The sequence below is a fragment of the Dermochelys coriacea genome, chromosome 2, assembly GCF_009764565.3.
Source record: "Dermochelys coriacea isolate rDerCor1 chromosome 2, rDerCor1.pri.v4, whole genome shotgun sequence".
Taxonomy (NCBI): Eukaryota; Metazoa; Chordata; order Testudines; family Dermochelyidae; genus Dermochelys; species Dermochelys coriacea.
In genome coordinates this window covers 247,942,227-247,954,431 of record NC_050069.1, presented here as the reverse complement: position 1 = coordinate 247,954,431, position 12,205 = coordinate 247,942,227, and the positions used below count along the sequence as shown (strand labels likewise).

The 12,205-nt window shown below is 36.5% G+C and overlaps 1 protein-coding gene across 2 annotated transcripts in view; it reads right to left on the bottom strand.

Annotated features, from left to right (window-relative positions):
• ADARB2 (adenosine deaminase RNA specific B2 (inactive)) overlaps nucleotides 1–9,666 on the bottom strand; it is a 458,043-nt gene extending 448,377 nt beyond the window's left edge. For both annotated transcript variants that reach the window (XM_038393479.2, XM_038393480.2), the window contains exon 1: nucleotides 8,556–9,666. In XM_038393479.2, coding sequence (XP_038249407.1) covers nucleotides 8,556–8,655 — 100 coding nt within the window. In that variant the 5' untranslated portion in view covers nucleotides 8,656–9,666. The remainder of the gene's footprint in view (nucleotides 1–8,555) is intronic.
• Between the last annotated feature and the right edge of the window lie 2,539 nt (nucleotides 9,667–12,205).

Sequence of the window (12,205 nt, the reverse complement as noted above, 5' to 3'; positions counted from 1 at the left end):
AGATCAGCACATGAAGGGGCTTAAACCAAATCCTCTCATTTTTAACATGTTAAATGTTTTCATTTAACTTCTGGGTCTGCAATATTTGAGTTCATTAGACGAAAACCTGTTTAAATTAGCTATCATGTCTAGTAACCAAGTTTAAAAAACTTGTAGCAAATGTACTCATTTCATATACTGTAGATATAATTTGGAAACTGATTAGGAGTTCCTTCCATTTATTTATTTCTCCATTTTTTTTTTCTATTTGCTATTTTCTTTGGATGGTTTCACATATTTGTTTTAACTACAATATATTTGGGACTATTATATATATGCCTGTCTGTGTGTATATGTACACACTATATTTATATTTGTATTTGCATTTATATTTTGTGTCTATTTCTACAGGTATATATAAATTGTTAAACATAATATTATAAAAATCAATAATAACCCACATTTAAGTAAGAACTGTGTGGATTCCACTGTGTTTAAGAGCTATTTCCTAATACAACCTGGGGTTTATGATACCCATCAATTTAGCATGTCTAGACGTCTAGAGCAGCTGGAGACTATTTTTTGTATATATACAGTAAGCACAATTCCACTACCGTGGCTCATGGTGAACAGGACCTTACTATGAGATTCCAGTGCAAGTAGAGGTGGCAGCTTAAGGCCTAGTATGAGGGTGATATGTCATTAGAGTGGGCATCATAGCCATTGTTTGATATTTATTTCCAGTTCATATTTCCCATGGTTTCTAACTGCCTTTCCCCCTTTATCACCATTTAAAGAATAAACAGCTATTTTTCAGCTTCTAAGAAGAGGTAAGAACCAGGCAATTATGTTAAATTAATTTGGTGTAAATTTCTTTCTACAAGGATGGAGATACAAAGTCTGTCACATTCAATTTTTTTTTCTCATACACCTTTGACTTTTCATGCTGGTGTTTCATTAACAGCGAGAGAGTGGCGACTCCACTAATAATTTTGAACAAAGTTTCTCTTACAGAGAGCAAAGATTATATAAAGATGGTAATGTCACTTTGTTCTGCAGATTTCAGACTGAAATCTAGTTGTGAACCACTGTTGAACCCCCAGAAAAGAAAAAGAAAAGAAAAAGAACCAGCAACCTCCTTTACTATCAGTACTTCCTAACAATATTAGCAGGTAGCATATATCCAAAATCAAATGCATTTAAAACTACTGTGGGACCCAGTCCTCAGTTCAATGGGACCACTTGCATAAATAAGACTATTTAAGGGTTGCAGGATAATCCACTGATATAAATATACAGATTATAAAAGATTTACTATATCTGAATACTATGATAATACAAAGAAATAATAATAATATCTGGCCGTCATTTCATATCACTGGTTTTCTTTTGCTTAAAAAGAAATAATTATCTGCCCACACCTGTCATTTTAACCATATGTTTTTTCTAGCTGTTTTACTGGTGGCATTTTAAATCTTCTACAACAGCAAAATCTGGAATACTGTATTGCTGACAATGGCCAGGACACCAGAATAAGGTGAAAGAAACACTACAGTGAGCAGTTGTGGAATAGCTTTCCTGCAGGCAAGTTTCCTCCTAATCCATCCAGCTCTAGTTAGTGGCTGGATTATGCTTTGAAGACAAGGATTTATAGCTCCTATTTAGAAACCAGATCCTATTAATTCATCAATTCTGGCCTGATTCTGCATTCACTTAAGTCAATGGCAAACTTTTCACTGATATCAGTTGTGCAGGATCAAGCCCAGTATCCATATATACAGGATTAAAAAAAAATCTTAAGATCTTGAAGTAAAAAATATCTGGAGGCAATGAGTTCCATAGGTTCATTATGTGTTATATAAAAATATATTTCCTTTTATCAATTTTAAATGTGTTGTCTTTTAGTTTCAGTGTTGTATTATAAGAATAGGCAAAGAGAACCACCTGATTTACCTTCCCTACAACCATTCATTAATTGTATACCTTTGCCATCTCCCCTCTTATGTGTCCTCTCTTCAGATGAAAGACTTTCCACATCACTAATTCTTTGTGTTACACATCTCTAGATCCCTCTACTTCTGTGATCTTTTTGAGACCAGATGACCAGAACTGAACACAGCGTTCCAGCTGAGGGCGTTCCATTCATATATATAATGGCACTGTAATATATTCATTGTTATTTTCCATCCTGTTCGTTTTTCCCCCTAACATTCTGTTTGCCTTTCTCACCACTCCTGCACACTCAGGACAAGTTTTCATTAAGCTGTTCACAATGATGTCCGGTTCTTAGCTTTGAGTGGCTCTGGTTAATTAAGAGCCCAGAAATACATCTACATACTTCAAATAAATTAAAAAAAAGGAGTACTTGTGGCACCTTAGAGATGCCACAAGTACTCCTTTTCTTTTTGCGAATACAGACTAACACGGCTGCTACTCTGAAACCTTTAAAATAAATAGTAAATGTTTTCTCTCGTTGAATGTTAAAAAGGAAAAATATACCTTTTAAAGAAGAGATATTAAGAAAACTTAACAATGAGCCACCAGATCACTTGTACACTAAAGGTACCACATTTGGTTACTTTATGAATTACCAAGGCTTAGTCACTATTAGGAGTTGATAAGCTGCTTCCATGAGTTAACAAAGTGTTCTTTTGTTACATTCACAATTACAACATGCTTTTGCAAACTCTGCTAGGTTGTCTGAATTTTAAACAATGCAGCCAACAGGGAACGAAGATTAGATAGGGAAGAAATGTAAGCACTTTATTTATTATTGGAGCTTATGTAATTTACAGGGAAATCAGGCTGTGATACATAAAAAAATTTCAAGTCTATCATGGATCCTTTTAGACTGATGTATCTGCTGATGCATATCAGCTTTATTGTCTTGATAACTAATAGTTTACAAAGGAAAAACTGTAAACTGCCTGGAAGGTTGTAGAGATAGTTGGCTCTAAATATAGGAATCAATTTAGGTTCATTACTACTCACAAAACCTATAGCATATTGGCCAGGAGGGTTTCCAAGTAGTTCAATTAGTGGATATTAGATATTCTAATGTTTCACTTTTTCTTTTACTATCACATACAGACATAAATGGAAGTAAAGCTAATAAAACTGTTTGTACAGACCTTTAGTGGCTTTAATATTTCATTAGGCAATTTCAACTGATCTTTAATTTTTAGTGCAGTGTTTCCCATTTGTATTAGCCCTTCAGAAAGGACTGTCATAAATGTTTTAAAAACTGCATTAATCTTGCTTAATAAACTGAAGTTTGTGAGCCTGGGTGTGTAGAACCATGTGGGAAAATTTACCTGCTCAACTCACAAAGAGAAATGACAGATGTTAAGTGACATACAGTCATTTTCTGCATTGTGATGCTTTGTGGGTGTCTTTAAGAGATTTTGAACGGCCATAATAGGAAACAAAAAAACCTGAATTAATTTCTAATTGTTTGAAAAAATGAAGATAGCTATTTACAAGGAGTGCACAGGTATAGTGTGAATATATTATTGATTTATATGCTAGTACTTTTTCTCCTTTACATAAACATGTGAAGGTTAATCCAAAATATTTTGCTCTCTCTGGTAAGGTAAAATGCTCAATTTTATTGACCCCTCACTTACATGCAGTTCCTAGGAAGAGGCAATTATGCTGTAACCAAATCCTCCACTATTTAGATATCGATGCATGAATCCCATATTTTTATTCTAAATTTAAGTTCAGCCATTGTAGCTAATGCCCTTGATGCAATCTCAAATTGCTGTCATTACATGGATCGCTAGAAATTGGAGGTAATAGTTAAAAAAAAAAGGTTGAAAATTAGATGGATAAAGGCTTAATCAATTTATTTTTATCACCAAATCCAGGCCCTTCCTCTTGAGCTGTCAGGGTATGAGATAAGCAGAGCGCATCTTGAAAAACAACACAATCCTGTTGTAGAGAAGGAGTTGTGTCCCTGAACCAAGATGAAACATGCTCATTTATTACTTTGGCATTGCTGGGTGATGAAGAATCAAGCTGACTTCCTCTTTCCATCCTTAGCACAATCTTGTTATTTCATTATTTTTTTCTGGAATTTCATTGCATCATAATCTTTCCTCTCTCACCATCCGCTGCACTTACTGGGTTTATTTTGTCAACTTTTATTTCTTGCCCCTCAATATCAATAGCGAGCTCAGCTCTCTCTCTCTCTCTCTCTCTCGCAGTATTTCACTTTGTGTTTATATCTGATTCACTCCATTTTGCTATGATTAAGTTTAACTAATGGCTTTGAAGAAATCACACTCAAACAATGAGTAAATTTAATTGCTGTCGTGTATTGGAAAACAATGAAGCAGTAGTACATTCCAACCCACCAACTTCACGTTAAGATTCCAAATGTTGATTTCCACCAAGATGAGGAAGGCTTATGAAAGTTTGGCCTTTTACAGAATGATCAACATGTTACAACTCTGTTTTATTTTAGTCCCTTTTTAAGCATTTTCATCTGAAAACAAACTTTCTTTTTAAAGTTCTTGCCCTTCCCTTCCTACTTCTACACAGAATTTGTTCAAGGCTCTGAAGTGAATTTTACCAGTAATCTGTTTATAATCTATTATGTTTCAAACTCATACACATGAATTTGCAAGGTGCTTTTTGTTGTTTTTCAAAGGAATACAAGCCACTAAATATTAACATGGATAAATGTTAACATGGATTTATACAAATTATTAAGCATATTTCTCTAACATCAGATCACACCAGAGACACAGATTAAAAGAACAAAATTAATACTGCTACAGACCTGCCATTAGTAATTTACAGAAAATTAGCATGCTGATATTCTGGCAAATATCTGTCTTTATTTTATATCTGCCCTTTGATAAATTATGATATTTACTTATCATTAAGAGTTAAAATTGTTATTTTCTGAATGATATTTTCTGATGATCTACTATTCCTAACCATAAAATTGCTTACAAAATAGCTATGAATATCAGAATATTTTAGCCTTCCAATACACTTTCTGCAAGTAGTGTAAAACTAAATTAAATTTCTATGTAAATATGCTTGTAATGTGATAAACACTGCATGGACATTTGTTTATACCATTAATACTAGGGTCTTAACTAAGCCCTGAGACTCATTCAGTATAAACATAATAAAGGGAATATTAAATAATAACTGAACTATATCTTTGAACATTGAAACCATACAGTGCATGGCAGTTACACTCCCAGCTGCCTGATTTACATATACAGAAATAGTGCCTGTCGCTGTAAGAGTATGTCTCTTTCATTATATTTATCCTAAATAAATGCAGAAATTTAACTTTTGTAGAATGCAATTTGTTTCCCTCAGATGTAACTGCCTCTGAGGTAACGTAACTCCTAAAGCATAGTGCCAGAATCAATGAAAAACACAGCAAAGGATTATACACTGATACACAGAGGCATTGCATTAAAATTCACATCGATCAGTGTAAGAAAATGAACAAAAACCTGGAAAGTAAAATCAGAAAGAGATAAAGAATGGCATTAAATAGAGAGTAATACTTGCTTCTACTCCAAAGCATGCCTAAGTGTTTTATAAAGTAGTACAACTTTCTAACCTGGTACATAAACATATCACATATGTATAATATAGCTGGTATTATGCATTTATTTCTATAAATGATCTGTTTGTAAACTCACTTGTGTGTCTTTAGATATATTTCATTTTCTCACACTGATTTCTACTTTAAAATTAAAATTGATCACTGAGGTGAGTGTCTCTGTGTGCACTTGTGTACACACACACACACACACACGCGTGCACACATACACGCACAAAGCCACCCGACCCCGTTTATTTTCTTCAGTAACACCTGACAAAAGTATACCTGCTGTAGATAGTAAAACACACACTGGAAAATAGTTAAATGCATAAACCTTTGGTTTAATCCTTTAAAAAAGGTTTTCTCAACTGATTAAAATAGATTACATTGTGCGCAGTATCTGAAAAACAGTAGGACCCATATTTATTCATGTAAAAGATGTGTTCCTTTTTTATTGTTGAGTGCTCAATATATCTGATGCATTGAACAACACCTTTGTATCAGCAATTAACTGGTCTTAGTAAAAAAAAAATACATACAATCAATATAAAAAAATATTTTTTTAGGGAATAATATAAAAAAATAATTTTAGGGAAACTGGTGTGCCCTAAAAAACAGATCCAACACGTTTAATACTGGGTTTTTCTTAAGTTGTCATCATATATTCATGAACATATGAATTTTTGTGAGTGTGCACTATGAGCCTATGGGCAGGGAAATTAGAATGATAACACAATTCACATGCTAACCAGTTAAAATATTCAGAAACTGGTTACAAATGTCCATATTTCAAGGAATCAGAAATTAGATCCTGAAAGTTGTCTATCTACTATTGGACAAATGTATCAATTCCTTTCATGAATTCTACCAAATTCCAGTTGTACATTCTGCAAATAGTTACCGTTTAGCAACTTTGCTGTCTGAAGAAGATACCTAACTTCCATATTATTTCAGCAAAACACAGTTTATAGGAAACGGCACCTTATTAAAGATCTTCACTTTTTCTGTTGTTTTAGAAACAAAATTAACCAAGTGTAAAACTAACTATGCTTCAAAACTAACCTTTGAATCTTTCTTCTATAGTTAAATGAATTATTGATTCATTTCTGTACCCAAGTTTAAGATAACAGTCTGTGGCCAAATTTTAACATCCTGATAACTAGGTTTGCTAAAGCACATGTAACTTATTCCAAAGTCAGTACAACTAGGTTTAGGTAAAAACAGAGAGCCTTACAAACTAACAGATTTAATCCACATTAATTGTGGGGTTGACTTTTCCCTTGCTTAGTACGTTAGATGATATTTCTTTTGTGACACAGCATAAAGCACATTGTAGAAGCCCCTTTGGTATGAGCTATTAGAACATATTAAAGATTTGTTGAAATAAGTCAAAGTTATATGCAGGCTGCTGCTTTTCTATTTCAAGTGTCCGTTCACGTACACGTTTGATTGTTTTACTTACTTTTATGGCACTATTTGTTACTAAAATTTTGAACAAAAAGATGAAGTTTCTGGTAAATATATAATAGTGACAATCCAATTATGCAGAGTCCTCTTTTTAGAATTTGGCTAGTTATTGCAAGTCGCCACAGAAATCCTGTTTTGAAGCCTTTCTAGAAAGTTATCAGGATGCGCGCCCAATGGATTTTGCATGAGGCAATAATTAAAAGACACATGAATAATTGACATTTAGGGCTTCCAAACTGTTGGGTTAATTTCCAGAATCTGAAGAAGAAATAATGTACTCAAAGGTTTAAAAGAACAGCTTGAGCTGACGAGCTAGCTGACAAAAACTTATCTTAGGCCTCCGAAGCAATGACAATTACAGACTAGGTGGAATTTACAGCTCTGGTAAATCCTTTTATATTAGCATCTTTATAGTCTAACAAATTGCAGTTGGGCATTTCTGACATTCTGCTTATTAAATCAATTTTATTTTACTTTCAAGTACTTACAATATCTTACAATAACCCTAACTTTAACTGTTCAGGCATAGCACAAGGAATGTGGCAGTAGTGTCTTATTCCCTCTCTGTGAGAAAGCAAGATTGTCTTGGGAAAAGCTTTTATCTAAGGCATGCTTACAGTCTGCAATGACATTCAGTAGCTTCCCTTTTTTTTTTTTTTGGATTAGAGTAATTATGAATCTAGCATTTCTATAATGCAGGCTTGGTTCGAGAAGTGGATCAGAATTAATATATTTACTAACTTTACTACAGCAAGCTTAGGCAAATATTAATAACAAGGCAAAAACAACAGTCTGTAAGTAGCAACCTGTCAGAAAACTGCTTTTCTCCCCACACTGATTTCCAGCTTCTTTCATTACCAACAAGATGGTGTATCCTCTATCCTCTTTTACATACTAAATTTCTGCTTCATAAGACATGTTCAAGTGAGACTTATCAGGCAGTTCGTAATTGTCATAGGATAAATACTCAGATAAATAAGTATTATTGGGAAGCCAGTGTCAGTGGTATGAGCAACTCTGAATCTGAAGGTGATTTTTATTTGGAAAAAAAAAAACCTGGCAAAAGTCTTGCTTCCTTTTATTTCTTTTTTTAATTCCTAGGACTGCTCGATGTATTATTTCATTAGGAATCATGTGATAACATTACCTCTGACAGGGTCAAAGGAAGCACACTAGCCGTGGATTGTTGAGTTGTGCTGCAGAAACTGGATAATTAAACTGATTCAATCCAGTACAAAGAAAGACGGAAACAAAACACTTCCCTTTTCCTTTAACAAAATAACAATCCCTATCCTTTTTCAGGCTTCCCCTTACTTCCAGCAATTGCAAGGCTCTCTTTGTTACAGCCTACATGAAATTGTGGGGTATTTTGGGGTGTTCTGTGTAGACAGCATCCTGGAGGCTACAAAAAGTGCATATATCCAAAATAAATAGACAACATAAGCAGCAGCAGCCCAGAGAGAGTATGTGAGAGAGAACAAGAAACAGAGAGAATGAAAGAAAAGAAAGGTAGAGGGAAAGCAAACCTTACCTTTCCTCTTTGATCTCCTTCTCCTTCTCCTTTTGGACTTGCATTTTAGTTGAGTACTTGGACCTCCAGAAGCTCTGTTGTTCCCCAGAACTGATGTCATAACTGTAGTTCAGTAAACAAGAATGTAGAGGTCTTTTCTCTCTTGTATATTTTCACCTCTGGTTCTTGCTGCTTGATAGATCTGTGGATAAGATTTACTTTTTAGTACTGCATAGTGTTTAATTCTAACTATTCTCTGTCACTTGGCATCAGCTGGGTTAAGTGTCTCTGATCTTCTGAGCTGACATGCTTAACTGCTTGCTGTGAGAACTGTGGAAAGGTATAGACTGAAGCTGCTCAAGAGCCTGGTAGCTCTCACTCAGGCTGCCTTCCTTTATCAGGGCTGTAAATGCACTGCTTCTACTTTTTGCACCTCTGCTAATTGTTTGGCACCAGCCACTTTGAAGCCAATCATGCAGGGAGCTTTTCTATTTGCTGCTGCAAAGTCTAATTAGATCCAATCACAACTGTCTCCTGGCTCTGACATCAGCACCACCAGCCCTCTGCATCCCCCTGTCAGCTTGCAAACTGAGCTCCCATTTGGGCTGACGGATACGCCTAGGACCTGATAGAAAGGAAGGGAGAAATGCACTGTAGGGAATAAAAACATACTGCCAGTTTATCTGGGAAAAGCCTAAGGGGCAGCTTACAGGAAGGGATGCTACAAAAGGGATTGCAAGACTTTTTTTTTTTTCTGTAGACCATATGGACACAGAATATTATGCTTCCTGACACACAGAAATGCTGGGACTATTTCCCCTAACCAAATAGATATTAACTAGTTCTTTTGTTGCACTGATTATTGCTTCCAGGGGAAGAATCTGGGTTACTGTTGAAGAAACACCCGAAATCTCATTCAAGATTCCCATTGCACGTCTAGTTATTTAAAGGCACATTTGTTTGCTAAATTCATAATAAAGGGCAAATAGCTCTTTTTGCCCTTCCTTGTGAGTGTAGCAAATGAATGAGCATGCCGGGGCACAGTCTGATTTCAAAACAGACATATTACACTCTGCGGCGCTCCGTTTAGGAAACCAGGCAACGAAGGTAACTGGTACAGAGGGGCTTATATGGAGGAAGATGGCAACGGCATTCCTCAGAAAAGCTTGACCACAAAACATTACATATTTCTTAAGAAAATAAAAGGTTACACAGCAGGTCGATCGCCCATTTAAGTGACAGGGATCTTTTTCTTCAAGGCATTTCTCCTCTTAGTTATCACGTGATTAAAGATTATGAAGCTGCACCCTAGATTGCTAACACAGAAGAAAATAATATTAGAGAAAAAGTTATGCTAAATAATTAATGTCTTCAGTGGCTGCTCCATTTGCAGTAAGCCATAGGAGTACAGTAAAGCTCTGCTTATTGGAACCTCTTTAATCTCAAACTCCCTCTTATCTGCATCTAGGTTACTCCCCAGGCTGTGCAGCACTTAGGCTGTAACACTCCCTGTTATTCAGACCCCTGTATATTCAAATGTTTTATGCCCCTGAAACTTTTTGGTTAGACAAGGTTGAACTCTACATAGATTTTTTTATATTAAATATATAAAAAGGACATAAAATGATACTAAGGTTTTGATTTAAACCTTTAATAAAATCAAGTACATTCTGTGTAAAGGTTTTAATTTGACCCACATGTGCCTAGGCAATGTGACAAGCCCTCTCTCCGATCCTCCAAAAGCAGGTCTTGTAAGGCTGGGCATGCTTGGATGCTGCTGCCTCCCGCAGCCCCCATTGGCCTGGAGCGGCGAACCGCAGCCAGTGGAAGCCGCGATCAGCCGAACCTGCAGATGCAGCAGGTAAACAAACCGGTCTGGCCCGCCAGGGGCTTTCTCTGAACAAGTCGTGGCCCAGCTTTGAGAGAGACAAACACCTACAAGATCTCTATCATGCATTCCTACAACTACAATACCCACCTGCTGAAGTGAAGAAACAGATTGACAGAGCCAGAAGAGTACCCAGAAGTCACCTACTACAGGACAGGCCCAACAAAGAAAACAACAGAACGCCACTAGCCATCACCTTCAGCCCCCAACTAAAACCTCTCCAATGCATCATCAAGGATCTACAACCTATCCTGAAGGACGAGCCATCTCTCTCTCAGATCTTGGGAGATAGACCAGTCCTTGCTTACAGACAGCCCCCCAATCTGAAGCAAATACTCACCAGCAACCACACACCACACAACAGAACCACTAACCCAGGAACCTATCCTTGCAACAAAGCCCGTTGCCAACTCTGTCCACATATCTATTCAGGGGATACCATCATAGGGCCTAATCACATCAGCCACACTATCAGAGGCTCGTTCACCTGCGCATCTACCAATGTGATATATGCCATCATGTGCCAGCAATGCCCCTCTGCCATGTACATTGGCCAAACTGGACAGTCTCTACGTAAAAGAATGAATGGACACAAATCAGACGTCAAGAATTATAACATTCAAAAACCAGTTGGAGAACACTTCAATCTCTCTGGTCACTCGATCACAGACCTAAGAGTGGCTATACTTCAACAAAAAAGCTTCAAAAACAGACTCCAACGAGAGACTGCTGAATTGGAATTAATTTGCAAGCTGGATACAATTAATTTAGGCTTGAATAGAGACTGGGAATGGATGAGTCATTACACAAAGTAAAACTATTTCCCCATGGTATTTCTCCCCCCCACCCCACCCCCCACTGTTCCTCTGATATTCTTGTTAACTGCTGGAATTAGCCTACCTGCTTGTCACCATGGAAGGTTTTCCTCCTTTCCCCCCCCTGCTGTTGGTGATGGCTTATCTTAAGTGATCACTCTCCTTACAGTATGTATGATAAACCCATTGTTTCATGTTCTCTGTGTGTGTGTATATAAATCTCTCCTCTGTTTTTTCCACCAAATGCATCCGATGAAGTGAGCTGTAGCTCACGAAAGCTTATGCTCTAATAAATGTGTTAGTCTCTAAGGTGCCACAAGTACTCCTTTTCCTTTTAGAGCACTGAAGAAATCACATCCCTGCGTAGACAAATAGAAATTAGAAGTCAATTGCCTTCCATATTTAAATGCTGTACGTGCGCAATATGGGTTATGAACTTTAAAAGAAAAGCACATCCTAATTAAAAATAAAAAGAGTACTCTTGGACAGTCATCTATTTCTAAGATTTAATTCAAATAATTCTTTTAAGGTTCTAAAGTGTTTTACACAATTTTATTCTACTTCTAACTGGAGTGTTGACAGACTATGGGAATGGTTGTCTTTGTGGTATTGCCAGTCCCCAGGGAGGGCATTCTACCAACCCAAACCTAAAAAAGTGACAGTCTGGCTTATTCTCAGAAATCTGTCACCTGTGAACTGCTACCCAGTATCTCATCTTTCAGTCCTGGACAAAGTTATCAGGAAAGCACCAGCAAGCCAACTTGAGCAACATCTGAGCTCTGCAATGATATAGTTCCCTCCCAGGCAACTCCAGGAATGATCATAGAACAAAGACAGCTCTGGTTATACTAGTAGATGGATGACCTCCTTGTGGCCATGGATGGAAGTAAAGATTAATCAGTCAACCAGCTATCTTTGACACCATTATTATAGGCTGTTGCACAACTTGCTGGAATTGACAGAATTCC